General features: G+C 31.9%; 1 protein-coding gene and 1 non-coding gene across 2 annotated transcripts; both read right to left on the reverse strand.

Annotated features, from left to right (window-relative positions):
* Positions 1-1,648: 1,648 nt before the first annotated feature.
* RpL4 (Ribosomal protein L4) lies at positions 1,649-15,334 on the reverse strand. The gene is made up of 7 exons (XM_023165859.2): positions 15,177-15,334; positions 14,689-14,869; positions 11,362-11,732; positions 9,751-9,850; positions 7,900-8,170; positions 6,521-6,680; positions 1,649-1,873 (listed from the first exon to the last, which is right to left on the reverse strand). The coding sequence occupies exons 1-7, from the start codon at positions 15,177-15,179 to the stop codon at positions 1,739-1,741; spliced, it is 1,221 nt and encodes a 406-aa protein (XP_023021627.1). The 5' UTR covers positions 15,180-15,334; the 3' UTR covers positions 1,649-1,738.
* On the reverse strand, positions 9,915-9,985 carry LOC111510004 (small nucleolar RNA SNORD18). The gene has a single exon (XR_002722711.1). It is a non-coding gene; the product is annotated as a small nucleolar RNA SNORD18 (small nucleolar RNA).
* Positions 15,335-20,920: the final 5,586 nt, after the last annotated feature.

The raw sequence follows: 20,920 nt of genomic DNA on the forward strand, positions 1-20,920 counted from the left end.
TTGATTATCAAGTATGTAGTTAACACACTTGATAATCAGCCGTTAATGAACAATCTAGTATTTTTTGCCAATTTTTTTAAATTTATATTCCAGTTCACACTTTTCATTCAATTAAAAGCTATTTGTATAAGGATCGGATAATCTCAAATAAAACTATTTTATTTGGTCATATTTTCATATAGTTTTAAATAACTATAGAGTGAATAATTATTATATGATCCATCACTTTGTATAAAAATTAGGGAACTGAAAAGTTACCTTTATTGAAAATATGTTTAATATTTTTAAAATATCAATTAGATCAAGTACCCATAATAAATATCAGAAGTTTTTATAATTTCACTGAAATATCAGCCATTACGATATTGCCCTTCAAAATCAAGTACTTTTAATAAGTTCCTGCCACGAGAAATTCCACCAGCAGCCATTTCTTATGAGGAGAGTATAGAATATTTTTATTACAATTTTTTCATTATAATTACATCGACATATTTTGTATTAATATTATCCAGTTCATTTGTACAAATTTTGTGAAGTTGTTTTTCTTTCTCTTTGAATATCAGCACTAAAGCTTGTCAAATGTAGGAAGAACTTTCTGAATTCCGTTACGGTCTCGCCCACTAGATGTGCATTCATTAGAGGGCTATGAGAGCGAGAAAGAGAGATGTCTCAAGTCTCTTCCTAGATTTGACAAGCAGTAATTACTTGTAAATATTTCAGGGATCAGTGAAAGGGGAAGTTTGATCTCCATTAATTTTCAATTGTTCTGAAAAAGTCAGGAGGCTGAACGTTATTTCTCTACATCAAAACCGTTTTTTTGTATTGAAACGTTTCTCTTGAATCAAGTGGTTATAAATTGAATACAGATAAAAAAAATACCTTTTGGATATCAGACAATGCCTTGATCCTCCTCAAGAACTTCACAGCTTCCTTGGTCTTGCTCATCTCCTGCAACTTGTCGGACACCACCAGAAGCAGCTCACGAGACCTGGTCGATGACATGCCCCTTGCTCAAAGGGTGGGCACTCCGGTAGGGGCGACGGCCGAAGCCAGGGCGTATCAGTGCTGATTGGAACAGTGTAAGAGGCTACAAAATCAATCCTGCATAGAACAGCTCCGATTGGAAATTTCTTTATTCAACATTAGTAAAAACAAAAATAATTATTCATCACATTACTTTCCCATTTTCAGTGTAATCTATAATTTTGATACTATGTACACCTATTGAATCAAGAATAATTTCTAAAAAGTCAGCCACTGCTGCAAAGGACAAGGCAATTATAATTAGTCATATTGAAAATACTCCACATAATGAACTCATACATAGAAACTAATAAGTTCAGAAGCCTGTAGTTATTATTAATAGGTGATAGGAGAATTAATAGGTGGAAATATTGTCAAAATATATTGATGGACAGATATTCAATTTGGGCAGATGTAATAGTGAAGAGTAATAGTCAAATCAACAATTTTATAACATGAAGAACAAACAAGTAGAAATATCCAAAAAATTAGAGTTCCTTTTCCATTTTCAATCATCTTCATAAATTCTTCAGATATTTGACCTAAAAAAAAATGTCTTCATCCGACAGACGTGTTCCAACTCATAACTGGAATAACCTTTTGAAACAAATAAATAATAGAGAAGTTTAATTTGTTGTTTTATTAATATATAATTAGGTCAACACAGTTAAAATGCACAAAACTCATTTATATGCTATAACTATAGTGACCCCTTTCATTTCTTGCCAGAGGACTTCTTGGCTTTTACAGGCTTAGCTTTTCCTTCTTTCTTGACTTTCAACAACTGTTCCCTCCTTCTCTTCTGTAATGCTGCTGACTTGATGACCGCACTATCAGCTGACAAAGTTATCTGAAAGAAAAAACATACTCATTTCTTGTTTCAGGAGGTTTAAAGAATATTCTGTCAAGGTTAGTTCGATTTGGTGTGCTCTTCAAACTTTATCAAATAAATTGTGAAATAGAGTTATTTAAATATTGTGTTTGGTATCAAACTGTCAGGCAGAGTGCAATACATCTACTGAGCAAAACAATTTTGTTGAAAACTCAACAACAAATGCATAATTCCCAACAGAAGCGTTTAGCATTCATTTTTTCTTCTGACCAAAGAAACCACATGGTGACCAAAAAAAAAAAGTAAACTGATAAAGAAAGTGATAAATGCAAATTTCCTCTAGTCCAGTGGATTTAGGCAGAATTGCAGATTGGTTAATAAACTTAGTGTGCACTCACAGTGGGTAATTATCAACATTTGAATTATTGTTATGTTATGTGTGATAATAGTCAAGACGAAATAAAAATTTGTAAGCATTGCGGAAAAAGGGTGAAGCTCTCCTTTGAATGTGAGTTTTGTCACGCATACTTTCATCCTAGCTGTGCGCGGCAGGCTAAGGTTGTATGTCAGCGAGACAATAAAGAGTACGTAAATTGTGGTCACACCGACAGCCAACTTACCACCCGTACCAGATCTGAGAGTGATCCGAAAATGGATGAGAGAAAAATCAAATCAATCTTTAAGGAGCTGCTTACTGAGTTCTTGAACCCATTTAAGAAATCTATTGAGAAAGAGTTTTCCGAACTGAAGAAATCTACACAACATATATCCAATTCGGTTGATGAACAGAAAAGTAATCTTGATAAAGCTGTATGTGAACTACAACAACTACGTGTGGAAAATGGACAATTAAATAAGAGGATTGAAGCAATTGAGGTGAAAATAGCAGCCCTAGAGACTCAATTTACAGAAATTGAACGTTTACATATCGCGAGCCATGCTGAAGTTACAAATACATCATTATTCCAAACTGAGGAGGTCATTTCTGAATGGGAAGAACGTAAGAAGCGTAGCAAAAATATTATAATAACAAATGTAAGTGAGTCTACAAAAACCGATAAGACACAGAGGATTTTAGATGAAACCGATAAAGTACAACGTTTACTTTCAGATATTCAACTGCTTGATCGTAACGTTAAGGTATTTAGACTAGGAAAATTTGATCCAAATAAAATAAGATTAGTGAAAGTGATATTTAATACAGAAAATGATGCAAAGCAAGTTTTTTTCAATAAGAATAAACTGCCAGGTAATGTTAAGGTGTTTTTTGATCAAACAAAGATTCAAAGGGATTATTACAAGCATGTTAAAGATAAACTTAAAGAGATGGTAGAAAATGGTGATACTTCTAAAACTATAAAATATGTGAACTCTGTTCCTAAAATTGTTAATTTAAAAAACAAGTAGAGCCTAATATTCAGAATCGTTATGTCAGTTCTCCTAGTTTTGATCAACATATTATATATTCAAATGTTAGTAGTTTTTTAGCTCACAAGGCTGATATATTTTTGAACATTATTTGTTATAAGCCTTATGTAATTGTTCTTAGTGAAACATGTATCACTGAAGAGATAGATGATGCTGAACTTTATATTGAAAGGTATCAGATGTTTAGATGTAATAGCACAAGTCGTTATACGGGTGGAGTTTTAATTTTTGTAAGGGAAGATGTTGAAGTTAAGTCAAGTAAAACTCATATAACTGACATGGTTTATTGGTGTCTGTTCATAAAAATCAAAATAGGTAATAATATATGGAACATTGGGGGTCTTTATAGGTCTCCAAGTTCCAGTAAGCCTGTTTTTATTGATGCTCTGGAGGATGTGATAGAAAAACATTTTTCTGATGGTAAAAGATGTTTATTGATTGGTGATTTTAATTTCAATTTTTTTAGTAATGAATATTATGAGCAAAAAATAAAAACACTATTTAATATGTATGGGTTAGATCAAGTTGTTCAAGATTATACGAGATGTTGTGGTGATTCAAAAACTTTAATTGATTATGTTGTTACAAATTATGATAATGTTAGAGCAGTTGTGAATGAACCTAACATCTCCGAGCATGGCATTATATCCATTAATTTATCCACTGAACACTTTCGATTGCCTGAAAAATCAATTACTTTTAGAAAATTTACAGATCGAGAGTATCATAATATAAATATGCAATTAATATCTTGTAACTGGAACAATAACTCAGTTAATGTCGATAATATTTTACATGAATTAATTGATAATGTGTCAACAATTGTTAATGTAATTGTCCCTGAGAAAACAATATATCTCAAAAGTAATTATGTACCCTACTTTGATGATGAACTTAAAGAAAAAAGACGTGAGCGTAATAATGCATATTACAATTTTAGGCATTGCGAGGGTGGTCTAAAAGAAGAACTTTGGAATGTCTATAAGATCATTAGAAATCAATATGTTGTTTTACTAAAGGAAAAAGAGAGATTATATTTTGAACAAACTATAGACAAAAATAAAAATAATAGTATGGAAATGTGGAAGTGTCTTAAAAAACTTGTTAAGCCAAAACAAGATGTTGTTAGCCGTATTCAGTTTGAGATTAATAATCAAAATGTAATTTTGAATAAGGAAATAGACATTGCTAATAATTTCAATTCATATTTCATATATAGTGTAAATGAAATAACTTCAGTTTTTCAAAATGTACAGCAATGGACCCATGACTACCCTGTTATATCAGCTAATTTCACTGAATTCTCGCCTTTAACAATTAATGAACTAAGAAATATTATATTCTCGCTTGACAAAACTAACAAAGCAGAAATTTTAAATGATAATTTCTTAAAAAAAAGCTTTGATGTGGCTGGGTACGCAATATTAAATTTAATTAACACATCACTTAGAACCGGTGTGTTTCCAGATCAATTTAAGATTTCCACTGTTGTTCCTGTACCGAAAATTAACTCAATTAAAGCTGAACATTTTAGACCATTAAATATACTACCAACTCTTGAAAAAGTGTTAGAAATGTCTGTATATAACCAAATTATTCAGTACTTTAATACCAATAAATTGTTTATAGGCAACCAATCAGGTTTTAGAGCTAGACACTCATGTGAAACGTCTCTACAATTTTTAATAACTGAATGGAAAAATACAATTGATAGAAATCAGTACATTGTTGCGACATTTCTCGACCTTAAAAGGGCATTTGAAACAATTGATCGAAATATTCTACTTGAAAAATTAAAATATTATGGGATATCAGGGATTGTTTTCGATTGGATTCAAAGTTACTTATTCAACAGAAGACAAAAAACTAAATTTGGAAAAGAATTGTCAGATGAACTTATAATTGAGAGTGGCATACCCCAGGGTAGTGTGTTAGGTCCATTGCTTTTTATTATTTACCTAAATGATATTAATCACATATCTGGATCACACTGTATAAATCTTTTTGCAGATGATACATTGGTTTATTGTATACATGAAAATTTGGATCAGGCAATTGTTGAAATGAATAGGTCTTTAAATAGCATTGAAACATATTTATTTATTAATAAACTGAAACTAAATGTCAATAAAACAAAAAGTATGATTTTGACATCATCTTATAAGTATGATCAAATTGTTTGGGCAAATGCTGTTATAAATATTAATAATGTTAGCATTGAAATTGTGACTGAAATAAAATATTTGGGTTTCATAATTGATAAAAATTTAAAACTAAATAGTCATGCTGATTTTATTTGTAAAAAAATATCTAAGAAACTTTTTTTTTCTCTCTCGTATATGTAAAAAAGTGTCTATGTATGCTAGGTTGACTATTTTTAAAAGCCTAATACAACCTCATTTTGATTATTGTACTACATTACTTTTTCTACTTGGTAAAAATAAAATAGCGCAATTGCAAAAGCTTCAAAATCGGGGCATGCGATTAATATTGGGATGTAGCCGTTACTCAGCAATTAAATCGATGTTACAGTGTCTAAACTGGTTTTCAGTTGAAGAACGTATATTATATATGACTATGATCTTTATATTCAAGCTGCATAAAGGATTGCTACCCAATTACTTTCAAAAATTCTTATTGAGAAATAATGAAGTTCATGATTACAATACGAGAAGAAATAACAATTTTTACATTAATAAAACTAACACTAAATTTGGAATGAATAGTATATTTCATAAAGGCTTAAACGAATTTAATAAACTACCACAATTTGTAAAAGAATCTAATTCAATAAACCAATTTAAGTCATCATTAAAGAAGTATATTAGTGACAGCTCATTATGATATTTGTAATTTTTTTTTTATTTTTTAATGTGAACTAACCTAATAACCTAATAATCTATAGATATGTATGTATATTTGGTTTTCCTTGAAAGGTACTTTAAAATGTTACTATATTTAAATAGTTAAGGTCGTGAGATATTTTTGAATTTGTAATTTTTCTTTTTTTTTGTATATTAGGCTTGCCTACTTAATAAATAAATACAATATAATACAATATAATACTTTCATCACCTTCACATTGGATGTTCAGAATCAGTGCTTTTGAATAATAAAATCATGAAATATCATAAACACGGACCAAAAGCTTAATCATCACCAAGTTGAAAAACTTTGCAGGTTAAAATATTCAATTATTTAAAGAAATGAGATAATGACAAAAGCAAAAATACTTACTCCTCTCTTCTTAGCGAGCTGTTCGTCTCTCTGCAACTTCCTTTTCTGGGCAGTCAACAAAGCTTGTCGCTTCAGGACTGCAGCGTATGGATTGAGTTTCAACAAAGCTCTGGTATTGGTCAAAGGATTCAGACGGCGTACACGACGAACAACCTTCTTCCTGAGAAAAAAAAAGAAAAACGTTAAACCATACTGAAAATACATATAAAAATTTACATGACTGAAAAAAAAAACTCGGGTGTCAACATATAATCACAGGTTTCAATCATAACCCAATGCTCTAAATTTGCTTCATCATTTTAGGCAATAGAAATTCAATAGAATCATCAGAACAATTGATAATCAGTAAAAAAGATCGAAAAATCTTTATATTCCTAACTTCTTCAATTAATTTTTGAATAATAGCTGAACTAAGAGGTTTGCCATTCCATATTGTAATGTTGATCATATATAATTGTGTCTGTATTATATAGGTTCAGAATTCAAACTATTTCTAGTGGAAGAAGAGCATCAAACCTAATGAATGTATCATTACTAACTGAAGTCTCCTTGTAATAAAGATAATCACATATTATTATACTGTTGAATCAAAGAAGAATTTATATTAATTGACCAGATCATTTTCCATTTAGTTTCCAAGTATCAAGAGGAAATAATTTTACATGCAATTAGTTTTTTAATACCTTGTTTTGCTTCATTACCTAGCAATCCATTTAATTTTAAGGATATAAAGTAATCACTACATACTTGATTTGTGTCCGACCGAAAGTTCGGTTTCGATTTAGTTTCAGTTTTTCCAGCAAACCTGTCGAAACTACGACCGACACCGCATTCGGGAGTGATCGGGCATGTTCGGCGCGTTGAATTTCATACAAGTAACGAAGACACTTTGCCGTGTCCACGTGCCTAATCATGTCGTGACTTACTTTGTTTATTACATAAGAATTAAGTACCTATTGTGATATTGAGTAACAACTTGAACAAGTAATTTTATGTTTAATATTTTTGAAAAACCATTGAAAAACCATGATATCAAGACTGACTGATTGAAATAACGTTTTCTTTATGTTTCCCTCAAAACATAATCCTTATAAGGAAGTTTCGGTTTCGACCGAAACTGAGACCGTTGATGAAATTCGGTTTCGGTCATAAAAACCAGTTTCGGTCGGACACTATACTTGATAAATGAAAACTTGTCAATAAATCTGGTATTTTTTTTGCAAAAATTTTTACGTTTTTTCAATTTCAATTCCAGTTGAAACTTTTCATTCTATTTCAATCTACAGAAAATTTTGTATAGAAAAATGGGGTTTTGCGAAATCAAAAGCTATTCGTAACAAGTATTGCGACAATTTCAAATGAACAAAAGTCTGACTTACTGTGGAGCACGAAGAACAGCCTTGATTTCATCAGCCTTCAATAACCTGGACAAATCTGTGTTGGACATCTTGGGCTGTGGCAGGTTGTAACCCTTCTTTTCCAAGGAAGGGGTCTTCCAGCTGCCGAACAGTTTGTCCAATCGTTGGAAGGCAGATTCGGTCCAGATGACGAAACGTCCAACGTGACCACCGGGAGCGAGTTTCAACAAGCTGAGCTTCTCCACGCTGACCAGATCGATGCCAGGAATGTTACGGAAGGCACGGCGGAGGCCTTGAAGGTTTATGAAACAATTATTTTTGAGGCAAATAAATGGAAATAACAGAAGTACAAACATATGTTCCAAAAACTTTCGTTAGTTTTCATTAACGTATTCAAAAAAACACTATATTGTGAGATTTTCACTCAACTGTTTTACAAAACCACAACACGTGTTTTGCCCTTGTATGGCGAAACGTGTTTAGTTTTTGTAAATCTGTATAGTGATAATCTCACAATAAAGTGTTTCTTCATTACGTTAGTTATGTATTTTCATCAAGTATTTGCCAATTTCATCTTATAGTTTTCATTCAAATCAAGAATCTTCACGATATTATTCAACTAGACATCAATATTTTTTTAGTTACTAAGTAATGACCAGGGCAGCAATGAACCTTTTTCCTGAAGTACGAAAAATCACTCACTAGCAGCGCTAGTAGTTCAGTAGGGACAAACACTGCCTAAATCCTCATATGGTAAAGTACAATTAAAAAAGAATGTTTTTAACAGAAGAAAATGTTCCTGGAGCAAAACTAAAATTTGTAACTGTAAAGGATAACAATGTTGTAGCATTAAAACGTTGGCTTGCATGCCGTAATTTAAAAGTAACTGGAAAAAAAGTGAATTAATAGACAGGTTAGTATACAGACTCTAGTAATTGAGTAGCGGTAGATTCAAACTGTAATAAAAGAAATTTAAAATAATTATGAATTTTAGACTCATTTCAGAGTGAAATATGAATCAAATATAGATGGTAATGAAATAAATTTAATTAAATATAATGAATATAATTTAATAAACGATTGAGGTTATATCTCATTCTAATCAATGGTAATCAACTATGAAAAATGTACTATTCATTTCATGTTTAGAGCATACATATGAATATTTATTTATTTTTTGCAATGTTAAATCCACTCTCCTCGAAGCATGTATCCGTTTCTTACATCTAACCTCATTATTATGAGGTTTTATAAATGGTATAAAAAACACGTTTTCTTCGGAATATGGATTATCTGACGTACAATTCACAAAACAGCAATGCTTTGTTGGCATTATACTAGCACAAAATAATTTTTTATATCAGATTTATATTTTTAAATAATAAATTATTATTATGTAAACAATACTGTTTTACATGTGAATAGTTTGTTTGTCCCTACTCCTAGTGCTGCCTCTCATGACACGTTCGATGTACTATTCTCAGGAAAAAGGCTCATTACATTGATCAAAGAGTGTAAGCATTATTACATAATGGTTTTTCAAAGGAATGTTTGGTGGACAGTGCCCTTTTCTGATATTCAACCAGAAAGGAACGCCTATTGCCACCAATTTTCTATTGCACAAGTTTGGAACATTCAAACAAGAAACGCTTGTAAGACTGTGGACATTTGTTTGTGCAGATTGTTTACAAATAAATAAAAACGAAAAATAATTATAATTGTGTCTTTCTCACAAATTTACAATGGTTCATTGAAATGGGAATTGAAAGTTAATGAAAATTGTTAATTCAATCGAAAATTGTTAATTTAATCGGTACTAAATTATTGAAGTCATAAATATATTACTTTCAATGGACATTTTTCATTACTAACCTTGATCTTTGTGGTAAACGACGAGAGGTCCTTTCCTTTGGATGCGTCTTCTATTACGCATCTTACCTTTTCCAGCCCGGAATCTCTGGCTCTTGTATACCTAATGAAGAAATAAAAATTAAGATTTTGCATTGCATACGTGTAATAGATACTTTTCCTGGTATATAATCAGAGCTTTTGAATACAAAATCATGAGTACTCATAAACACGGACCAAAAGCATATCATCATTGAAAGAAATACACAAAATTTGTAAATGTAGTTCCATCTTAATTTGTGAAACATGTGTCGAGAAGGGTGTTACAGTTCAGATGTGGGGGAGAAGTGTTTTTGTTAGATACATTTGCAACTGTACAAAAACTTACTTATGTATTATCATAATGTCCTATCATTACCGTTATAAAATCATTATTCAGAGAACCAAAGTGAATGTGAATTGTGAAATTATTTGAAGATAACAGAATATCGTGGAGACTATGTTTTTTTATGTATAAGTTGGAGTTCTTATAATTAGTTGTTAAAGTCAAATTTTCAAGATTATTTCGTAATCGGTTGGTTAAGAGTGAATTATAATTAATTTTGTATGTAGATTGAATTGCAAATACAGTGGACCCGCAGTAATTCGGACCCTGTCTAATCCGGCGCCCCCTGTAATTCAACATGCCTATCATTGTCGATTTGATTGTACATATTATGTTATCTTGTACACGACACCACTGTTATGCTGGACTCGTAATTTGTCGAATTACAAAGTACTCCTATTCAAAAAATTCCAGACTATAGAGAATTAGGCATTATTTTATAATCTGACAAATTCGAGGATTCAACATTGCCCTGAAAAACGTTTGTCGAATTACCGCAGGTCCACTGTACAAGTAAACAAATTTCACTTTCGGATTACATAATTTTTGTAGTTTGATAAATTTTCCTAATGTATTATGAATACATTCAATTTCGATTTGATTTTGATTCACTTTTTGTTTTTAACTTGTGAAAAAAAAAAAAAACTCCAAACCAAACCATACATTCCAAACAGATTCTAATAGATTTTTTGTTGAACAAATATTTTCAAAGTACATTTGAATGCTGCTTCGAGTTTTTTTGTTTTAAAAAATAGTATGACTAATTGATACACCATATGTTCATATTCACTATACCTTAATGGATAATTATTATATGATCCATCACTTTGTAAATCAAGTAACTGAAAAGTTGGAGCAGTTGTATCGCCAACAGCATATGCAGGAATAACTTCAGTGAACAATCCTGCACTGGCACCTGTCCGATATAATTCAACGCCCTTCATGGTATTAGCCAGGGGAGCAGTTGTTTTTTTTTATATGTGTCAAGTCCATTAACCTACAGTGTAGGTAATTTGAGACTGGTCTGAACGAATTGTTATTTTAGATAATTTGATTTACACTGGGCATACAGTTTGTAAAAAAATTTCATGTCACACTGAAAGGGTAATTTTGATCTCTAGTATTTTTCAATTGTTGTGTAAAAGTCGAAAGTCTGAACATTATTTCTTTACACCAAAATATTTTTTTTGTATTGATATTATTCCCCTGAATTGAGTGGTTATAACTGGAACACAGGTAAAAAAAAATACCTTTTGGATATCAGACCATGCCTTGATCCTCCTCAAGAACTGCACAGCCTCCTTGGTCTTGCTCATCTCCTGCACTTTGTCGGACACCACCAGAGGCAGCTCAGGGATCTGGTCGACGACGTGCCCTTTGCTCATCACAAGGGCGGGCACTCCGCTAGCGGCGACGGCCGAAGCCAGGGCGTATCGGCGCTGATTGACGTTGACCCTGCGGTGCCACCTGCGCCATGGCTTTGTGGGAGCGAACATGCGACCTCCGCGACACATGTTGCCGAAAGCACCCTGACCGGAACGGTGGGTACCGCCGCCCCTGACACGGGGAATACGGGCGACAGCACGACCGGTACCCCAAGACTCCGCGGAAGTTTGGTGACCTATGGAATAGAGGAAGCATTTAAGAGGCCACAAAATCAAATCGGCATAGAAGAAACAACTCCAACTGTGTAATTTATAATTTTGCCAAGATGTATATTTATTGAATTGAAAAATGTTTATCGATTCTCATTGAAAATATCAGTCACTTCCATTATTGCATTACCAATACGTTGTGTATGATTATACTAATAAGTTTCCAATATGAACTTGAGATTCCTGTATATTATATATACATGATTTGTATTCAAGGTGGAGTGAATCAGTGAAGTATGGTAATTTGTTTTTCATTTTGATCTCTTATATCTGGCCATTCTATCCGTGAGTTTTAATTTACATATTCATTTGATTTGTCTAATTCAATTATATAATATTAAACCTGTGAATTTTTGTAGAAGCATCCATACAAAGTTTTGAAATTTTCTCACAATCACATTTGATGCCATTGGTTCAATTTGATTAAGACAGTGACTGAAATTGTGAGAATGCTGCATAACTAAGCCTCGAGACTTATTTAAGGACAAATTTGGTTTATTGGCTTCTTTCATCAGACATGTGATTCCTATGCATGGTCTACTTCAATTTAAACAAGATTCCTATTGCTGGGTTTTAATCAAATGAGCGAATGAATGTCATTACATATTGTCATAGTGACACGACTAGATTCAACACATCAGTGAAATAGGGGAGAGCAGGTAGGATTCGTACATTTTTTACTCTCAGCCGTATAACAGAAAAGCTATTAGTTATTGCAAAATAACTTCAATGCTATTATATACCTAATAAATTTGGATATAGTTAGAGTAAAATTTAGTGCTGATACAAACTACTATGATGAAGCAACAGCAACATTTCTGAGAAGCTCATTATATAAAACAGCTTATTATATGAAATTATCCATTTATTGAGGTCAAAATAAACATAAAATGTACTCTAAAGGTACTCACAATCAACTTCGTTATATCCAAGTCATGAAATCATCATTTCACTCAACCATCATTAGTGTAACATATTAAACAAACTTAATAAATCTGTTATTGCATGTTATACATAGTGAGATCTTTTTTTAAAACAAAGTATATCAGCTGTTCTATCTGTAGAAGCAGATTTAGGCAGAGGCAATACACATACTACGTCTGATAAATATACAGTTCCTTCATCTTTAATATTAGGAAAACCAAATTTCCAGGTACCTGGCTTCTTTCTCATAAATGAAACCTAATATTCATTAGGGCTATATCTTGTAATCACCTGTCCAATATAATGTAAAAGTCTTCTTTTTTTTGAACTTCACTAACAAAAATGTTTCCTCTTTTATGTTCTCGGTCATAACTGGAATTTCATTTGATCCTTCTGATCAAACTTATGTCAGTCTCAAAGTCACTATCAATCTCAGCCTCTACATTTTTTTTTTCTTTGGTTTGATTTCTATATTTGTATCTGATAGCAAATGTAATGCACGTTTCATCTCTTTAGCCTTCTGTTTTCTCTCTTGTTCTTTTTTCTTCATCGCTTTGGCTTTTTCTATTTCTATCAGTCAATATTTTTCGGGAGTATCTTTATACATCCATGATACTCCAGGCAGTTTTCCTTTCTACTTCTTTTTGTATTCCTGTCCACTTTAGGGTAAAGTCGGACAATGTCTGGAGTAATTAATCCCACAGATGATATATGCGGTAATGCTGGCAACAATGTCGATGATAGGTATTGTTGAGTAAAATGTATTTCTTTAGGTATTTGTTGTACATTGTCACCTGGGTCTACTGTATACTCGGAACAGTAAACTTGCACGGCTTCAAATTCTTTGTCACTGAATTTCAATTTATTTATTAAATGGCCACATACCAGTCTTTTCAATAGCATTTGAGATATTTCTCAATTAAATGATTCAAAATAGGCGATTTTGGCTTTCGGAATATTATAATAAACGATTGCAATTCACATATTTTGTTATTCAACACAACTTTTTCCATATCATCGCGCCTTTTTCTATTCCTTTTCAATCACTTATTGTCAAGTTTCCTGAAATTAGAATGAAATTCCATGTCAGGTGCACACAAATCACTTTTTATAAATTGCATATAGTTTCACTATTCAAAAATATGTTTCTTTTAGAATTCGAAGGTCAGGTTAAATGTTGAGGAAAGATAGTTTTTACAAAAGTAAATATTCGAAAATATGTTCCATTTAGAATATGGAGGTTAGATTAGATATTGAGGATACATAGTTTTTCAAAATTGTAAAGTAAGGTTAAATTGAGTTAGGTTAGGTTAGATTGAGTTAGCATGTGACAAATTATGGAATTTCAATCTAATTTCAAGAAACTTGGCGATAAGTGAATGAAAAGGAATAGAAAAAAGTGCAATGATATGGAAAAAGACGTGTTAAATGAAAAATATGAGAATTACAATCATTTAATGCTTAAAAAAAAAGAAGTAAAATATGACATCATACAAACTTTGACAGGCTATATCTCGAAAACTAATTGAGTCCAACAAAGAATAAAAAGTGTTCTGAATTCCTACTATCACGTAGCATCATTATATGAAAAATCGCGAAAATCCTCCCATAAAGTAAAATTTTCCCAAAGGTGTTTTATGCACAATCTACACATTTATATAAAAACTTCATTTTTAAACTATTTGCTTCCTACACAAAAAAAATGCTGTAGACTTCAGAGTGCTGTGCTAAATTTTATAAAGATATCTAAGAAGTTAATACTCATATAAAACATTCAGACCAAATTTTTGTTCCTAATGAAAAGTTTTGTGTGGTGAACACTGCCCTATTCTGATATGTATAATCACAAAGGAACGCCTATGTCACCACTTTGATTTGGCACAGTTTTGGAACAATCAAGCGGATCAATACCAAATGAATGTGGACATTTTTCAGTGCCTAGATTCAACCCGAAATCAACAAAAACCGCAATTGATATTAACCAATTCAATCACTTACCAGCTTTGTCGCTGACACTGTAGGGTTGACGATGGTTCATCGATACTTGTTGATGAACAAAGTTGACTACATCAGGCCTGATGGGGGCTTTGAATACTGCCGGAAGGGCAATGCTCGTTTCTTTGACGACTTCTGATTTTTCATTGTAGACACTGATCAGTGGCCTAGCAGTTGATAAAGACTAAAATTGAAAACATATTTAATTAGGCGATTGTACACCCTAAATAAACTGAAGATGGGAAGTGGCCAGACTACATTGGAAGGGCCAGAGTAATCTTCTTTTACAATGTAATATATAGCAGCATTTGAATAAGTTGGGATATTGACATTTATTTATTCACGTAGCAAAGCAATGATCCATATGAGCATTTCAATAACTGTTCTTACACGTGGTACTCTTGCGAATATTAAAAAAATTATATTTGATATAGCTTCTGCGTATAACAGTCACTATTTAAAATCAGTATAAAATATTTGTAAAAACTCACCATCTTTTATATATTTCCTAGCACTATTCTTCCACCATGCATAAATATATACTACACGAACAAGACGTTCGCCATTAAAGAGAAAAAGGAAGTATCTCCACTTATTTCATGAATATGCCACTAGAGGCGTCGAGAGACCGGTCGAGATACTTCCTTTGATAAAGCGGGAAATTTGAAAATAGTTTATAGAAAGTTATAAATATTCAACTTTTGAAAAAAAAATAGAAAAAAGATACATTACATTCTCGTCATATACATCTTAGTCAATAGTGAAGTATAGATTCAAACTGATTTTGATGAATATTTAAAAAAGCCTCTTCAAGTCTTATCGACCTGGCAATGCCTAGAATTTTTTATAGATCAGGTAAGGATGTGAAGTTGTGAGATGGAGAGATTTTACCAACATCCTCATTGTTTTCAAGTGTATAAAAAAGAATTTTTCTCTCTATGATAATGGCTTTTGCTACCGTTGAGGTACATTGAAGTTAATAAAATATTTTTACAATGTTGTCAGTTGTCATACTGAAAATGATATCATAAAGTTACAGTTTTTTTTGAAGATTTCGCGATCTGTTACATTCATTACAATTTATATTTGCGTTCTATACAAGTTGCACAGTGCAACGGTGCAACGACCACAAACCACTTGCACTAAACGACTTGATCTGTAACAAATTTCATATTCTCATTGAATACTTTTCAACATCGTTGAATACTGACACATCGATAGAGCATCGATAGTTCATGTGTTGGTAAAGCGTGTGTCTAGACTAGTATTAATATTGCAGCTCTCGTGTTTCGGAAAAGTGTTTGTTTTCGGGTGATGTCATCACTCGAAGACGATTGTAGATACTAATAATCGAAACGTCGTAGCTTGGTGTGGAATCTCTTAACTTTTATTTTTAATTTTATTCGATTGTTTTATTTTTACTCATATTTTATTTCACTGTTATTTCATTTCAGTTTTTTTGCTTGATATAATTGTTATTTCCAGCTATTCTTTTTCAAATCTTCTTTTTTATTAGTTCTTTCAGGGATTTCAAATCATTTTATATAATATCAGACAATAGAAGTCCGAACTAATGAAATTCAAATATCCAATTGCTGTTAAAGACATTTTGATTACATTCTAACTCAATTTGTTCAATAACTTCACTGAAATATATAAAAATTTGAATTGTACTTCTTATTGTAAGACTTATGTAACCTCTTCAAAACCTACTTTATTTTTACAATCTCGCCATTTGCAATGTTTACGTATACACCCAAAACGCTCCATAATCCATTTCACTTAAGTTTGCGACAGTAATGCTCGCAGGCAAATGGAACCACAGAACTATAACCTAAGTTGTAAGTTATAGTTCTGTGAGTGGAACGGATAAACTGTGATCGTGAGTGTGACGTTGAACGGTAAACATGGTAAGTCAACCGTCTTTGTTTTGATTAGTTTTGTAGCAAAAGCACAGTATACTATTGTGGCAAAAGTGTAAGTGACAACTTTCGGGATATCTAAAAAAAAAACACCTGGTTGATGTGTTATGTTTTCATGTTTGTTTCTATTGCGACTTGAGTTCACAAATTATAGAATATTGAAATGTTTAAGCGAAACAACTTACCAGAAAGGAAACTTTTTTCATATACTAGTAAACATATTCTTGATGATGTAGAAGCGATTTGTGCTAGCAAGGAACAAGCAAATCAATTATTCATTTGTTTGGATGAAAAACCACCTCAAGAACACAAATTCTCGCAGATGGAAGAATTTCTTAAAGGAACGAACAATTTGGAGGATGTCCACGAAACTTTACAAGCATTAGTCAAAGAAGTAGATACATTGAGTAAAGATATTAGTGAGAGCATAAATGATATAAAAGCCCGAATAGCTGCTGTGAAACTTAAAAAAGTATGATTGATGATTTCAACATTATTAAATTTTAGAAAAATCTATTGAATATTTTTTTTATTGAAAAGTGTCTTATTAAAATTGGACCGCAAATTTTTGTGGGTTTCAAATGTAAATGTAGGCAAATTTCACTTCAATGCTAATAACTTGTGAACATATTTCAAAAATTAAAAATAAATTACACACACTGAAGTAAATGTGGGAGTATGAACACTACATATAAATCAATTTTATTATCATTTTAGGTATTTTTCAATTTTCATACTAATGCTATTTTATCTAGACTATGTTTTTATGATTGATGTTTGGAATAGCTGAAGCTGAATAAAGTTATTATCAATTCAATAATTTATTTTTCGAAGATACATACAACTTTCAGGTATACTAGGGAAAAAATTATATAGAAAGGAATAAAATAAAGTTTGTTTAATTCTCTTAAATAAAAATGCATGAAATATATTATATATCGATAATGATATAATCTATTTTAAAAAATCTGTTTTTCCGTTAACCAGCTGTCGCACCCCTAAGAACGACAATCCTCAAAAGTCGAAACTTGTACGAGCTAAGGATTAACGAGGTCTTACCTTTTAACGTGTGATTCCTAACACGGGTTGGATGATAGCAATTGAAAATTGATCGTTCAGACTAGGGCTTGACCAACACGGTAGTCAATTCGAGTGAGTGAACAAAGCACCCACGTCGAACCACCTGGCTATCATAAGAAGACATTTTTTGAATATTATTTTTCTGAAAACTTTCAAAGAATTGGCATTTGAATGTCTGTATTGTGTTATATTCTGACAAGAGTTCTATATGTACATTTCATGGTAACATTATGACAATACCAAGACAACAAACTATAGTGATATAATTACCAAAAATAAAATTTATAACTATTATTCGATGTAAATAAATTATTTTCTTGATATAGATGATCCATTGAAAAAATTCTATTTTTTTAATCTGAAAGGAGTATATTTTTAGGAGAGAATAATTTTTGGGAAAGAAAGGTTTTGGAGAAGTAGAAAGCCAAAACCTTTCTTTCCTAAAGTCTATTTTTTGTAATATTATTTTCAAATTGAGTTCTGTGCTATTTGTAAGATATTACTGTGGTTGTTGAAAGTACTATCCCACGCTATTATTCAATATTACATCATGCATTATAGCAGAAAGACTGATATTTCATACCCGATTTCATCTTTGATTTCTTCTACTTCCGTGTTCATTTCCGTCCTGATTTTGTCTATCTCTGTCTCGATGGTTTCTATCCTTTCTTCGAGTAGACTCGTCACACAACAAAGTTCTTTCTTAAAGCCTTCTGCATTTTCTAGACGTTCTTTCTTCAAGCTCTTCGAATTCTCCAGAAGCTTCTCCAGACTTACTGAATTTTGCTGAAGTTCATCTTTCAGCGATTTGGTATTCTCATTGAGTTTGCTCATTATTAAACTCAAATCACCCCAGAAACTTCGAATAAATATGCTTCGGGATCTTCTCCTGATAGCATCAAGTTATCCCAGTCTCATCAGGAGTACTGATTTCTTTCCTGAACAATCTAGCTCCCTCTCCTCCAATTCGGCGACTTTAAAGTTCACTAGGCGCACTTTCCTCGAACACAATCGATCAATCACTGTACTTTATTGTCTAAGAAAAAAATCTTATTGACAAAGCATATGAAAACAATACTATTACACAAAATAACATACACATATATATACATACACATATATACACACACACATATATATATATATATATATATATATATATATATATATATATATATATATATATATATATATATATATATATATGAAATACAAGTTATCAAGTAATTATAAAGAAAAATAAAAATAACAGGTGCAGACAAAATAAAAATATAATAAAATATAATAGTCGAAGTTATGTAAAATTTCCAGAACTGTAAAAAGTTCAAAAAATAAAACCTAAATCAGAAGCTGGTCTCAAAGCCTGTCTTCAAAATATTCGACCAAGCTGTAATACGCTTTTAAGAGCAAAAGTTCTTTTACACGGTTACGGAATACCTTGTAGTTCACTATACTTTTCATTTCGGTAGGTAAATGGTTGAAAATCTTCCGACTCTCAAACAAAACAGAATGTTTTGTTAACGTTGTTATTGGAATAGGCAGAGGTATGTCGTGAATTTGACGGGTAAAGTAGGTATTTTCTGATCTATAGCATTCTCTTCTTTTAAATATGAGACTTACTGTTTCCAAGATAAAAATGCAGTGTACAGTCAGTAATTAATTATTGATAAATAGGGGTTTGCAATGGTCCCTAATATTGGCTTTGTAGATGAATTTCACTGCTCTTTTTTGCAAAACGAAAACAGACTGTAGTAACTGTTTGCTACAAAACCCCCAGAAGGCGACACCATATCTCAAGTAAGATTCGATTAAAGCGTAGTACGCAGTTTTACCAGCAGTTGCTCCCAGTTCTTTAGTGATAACTCTAATGGCATAACAGCTAGATGAAAGTTTTTTGTTCAGATATTTTAAATGATCTTCAAATTTCAGAAAGTTATCAATCCAAATTCCCAAGAATTTAGCAGATTGTTTATTTTCTATCATATAAGTTTGAAGGCACAAAATTTCCGTGCACAAATTTAAATGATAGAATGTTAGTTTTGCTGAAGTTAAAACATAGTGAGTTTGAGTCACACCAATACTTAATTTTTTCTAAATCAGCTTTAATGGTACTCATTTTGTCTCTTTTTCACAAAAGTGTATGTGTCTAGTTATTTTAATCGAGTCTGAAAACACTTATTTACTTTCACAAGTCTATTTTTCGCGAAAAAGGTCTGTCAGTTTATATTTCCGTAGTCCGGTACTGTCCACTTCGCGAAACAACGAATCACCAGTCTGTCTGTGCAAACAAATAAGTCTTATAGTTCACCGCAATACAAAGATTGTCCACCAAGCGCTCAAAGATTTATTTTACAAATCCACTTCTGATCACCAATTGTAACAAATTAGAGAATCAACTGTCTTTAACAAATTTATTTTCAAAAATATTTCACTAATCAAAAACTAATTTATTTATTACAAACTTAGCAACTAACGCTTAATTTATTTTAACTATTTGGAAATTTGTCTACCCGCTCGATTCGCTTTCTGAACTGCCCTCTTGGATCGGGAAGCCGAGCTTATATAATGTAATGGTCCCTTCTAGAAATTTATAGTTAGTTCAGTACTCGACTAGAGTTTAACCGGCGGTTGCATTTTTTCGCGGTGATTTCATGTGTTTGTTCGTTGAGTCGGCCAGCATATCGGTCAGGGGCGGCTTCAGATTCGTTACAATATGTTCGAGACAAGTGTACCAACAAAAAAATCGCTAATCGAATATACGTAGCCTTTTTCAAGATTTTTTCAATATTACTTTTTTGTTCATAACGTTACCTTCATACGATCTCGATTTTTTTGTAAAGTTGATTCAGATAATTTCCATCATTATGAGGTTTCTGAAAATGATTAGTGAGCATGTTCGGCTTTTGACTCTTTAGTGTTTTTCTTATTTTCATTGAAATCGTTTATTACATATTCCATTTCTAGCAATAACTTTGGAATTGAAATATCTTCTGGTGTTGAAAAATGAACTGAAATTTTAACTAAGTGCATGAAATTGTTTGATGTTTTTGGAAATATCGACTTCAGTTGTCTTTAACAAACACTGCAGCCTCATGGACTTATTGCGTTTTCCTACCATCTTTCTCATGATACTCATTACAACAATCTTGTGCCTGTTACTAGTTTCCCACCCTTCCGCCAGTTTCTTGGAAAACTGATTGAAGTTACTATACATTGTATTTCGCTAGCATAAA

This window comes from Leptinotarsa decemlineata, unplaced genomic scaffold, assembly GCF_025532065.1.
Source record: "Leptinotarsa decemlineata unplaced genomic scaffold, Ldec_3_MD MMD2_tig00000882_RagTag_RagTag, whole genome shotgun sequence".
In the NCBI taxonomy this organism is placed as follows: Eukaryota; Metazoa; Arthropoda; class Insecta; order Coleoptera; family Chrysomelidae; genus Leptinotarsa; species Leptinotarsa decemlineata.

Excerpts from the sequence above, each read along its gene's own strand:
- RpL4 (XM_023165859.2), bottom strand. Across the intron at positions 8,171-9,750 it reads CGTTTACCACAAAGATCAAG|GCCTCCGCCGTGCCTTCCGT; the intron begins GTTAGTAATGAA and ends TAAACCTTCAAG. Across the intron at positions 1,874-6,520 it reads AGCTCGCTAAGAAGAGAGGA|ATAACTTTGTCAGCTGATAG; the intron begins GTAAGTATTTTT and ends TTTTTCTTTCAG.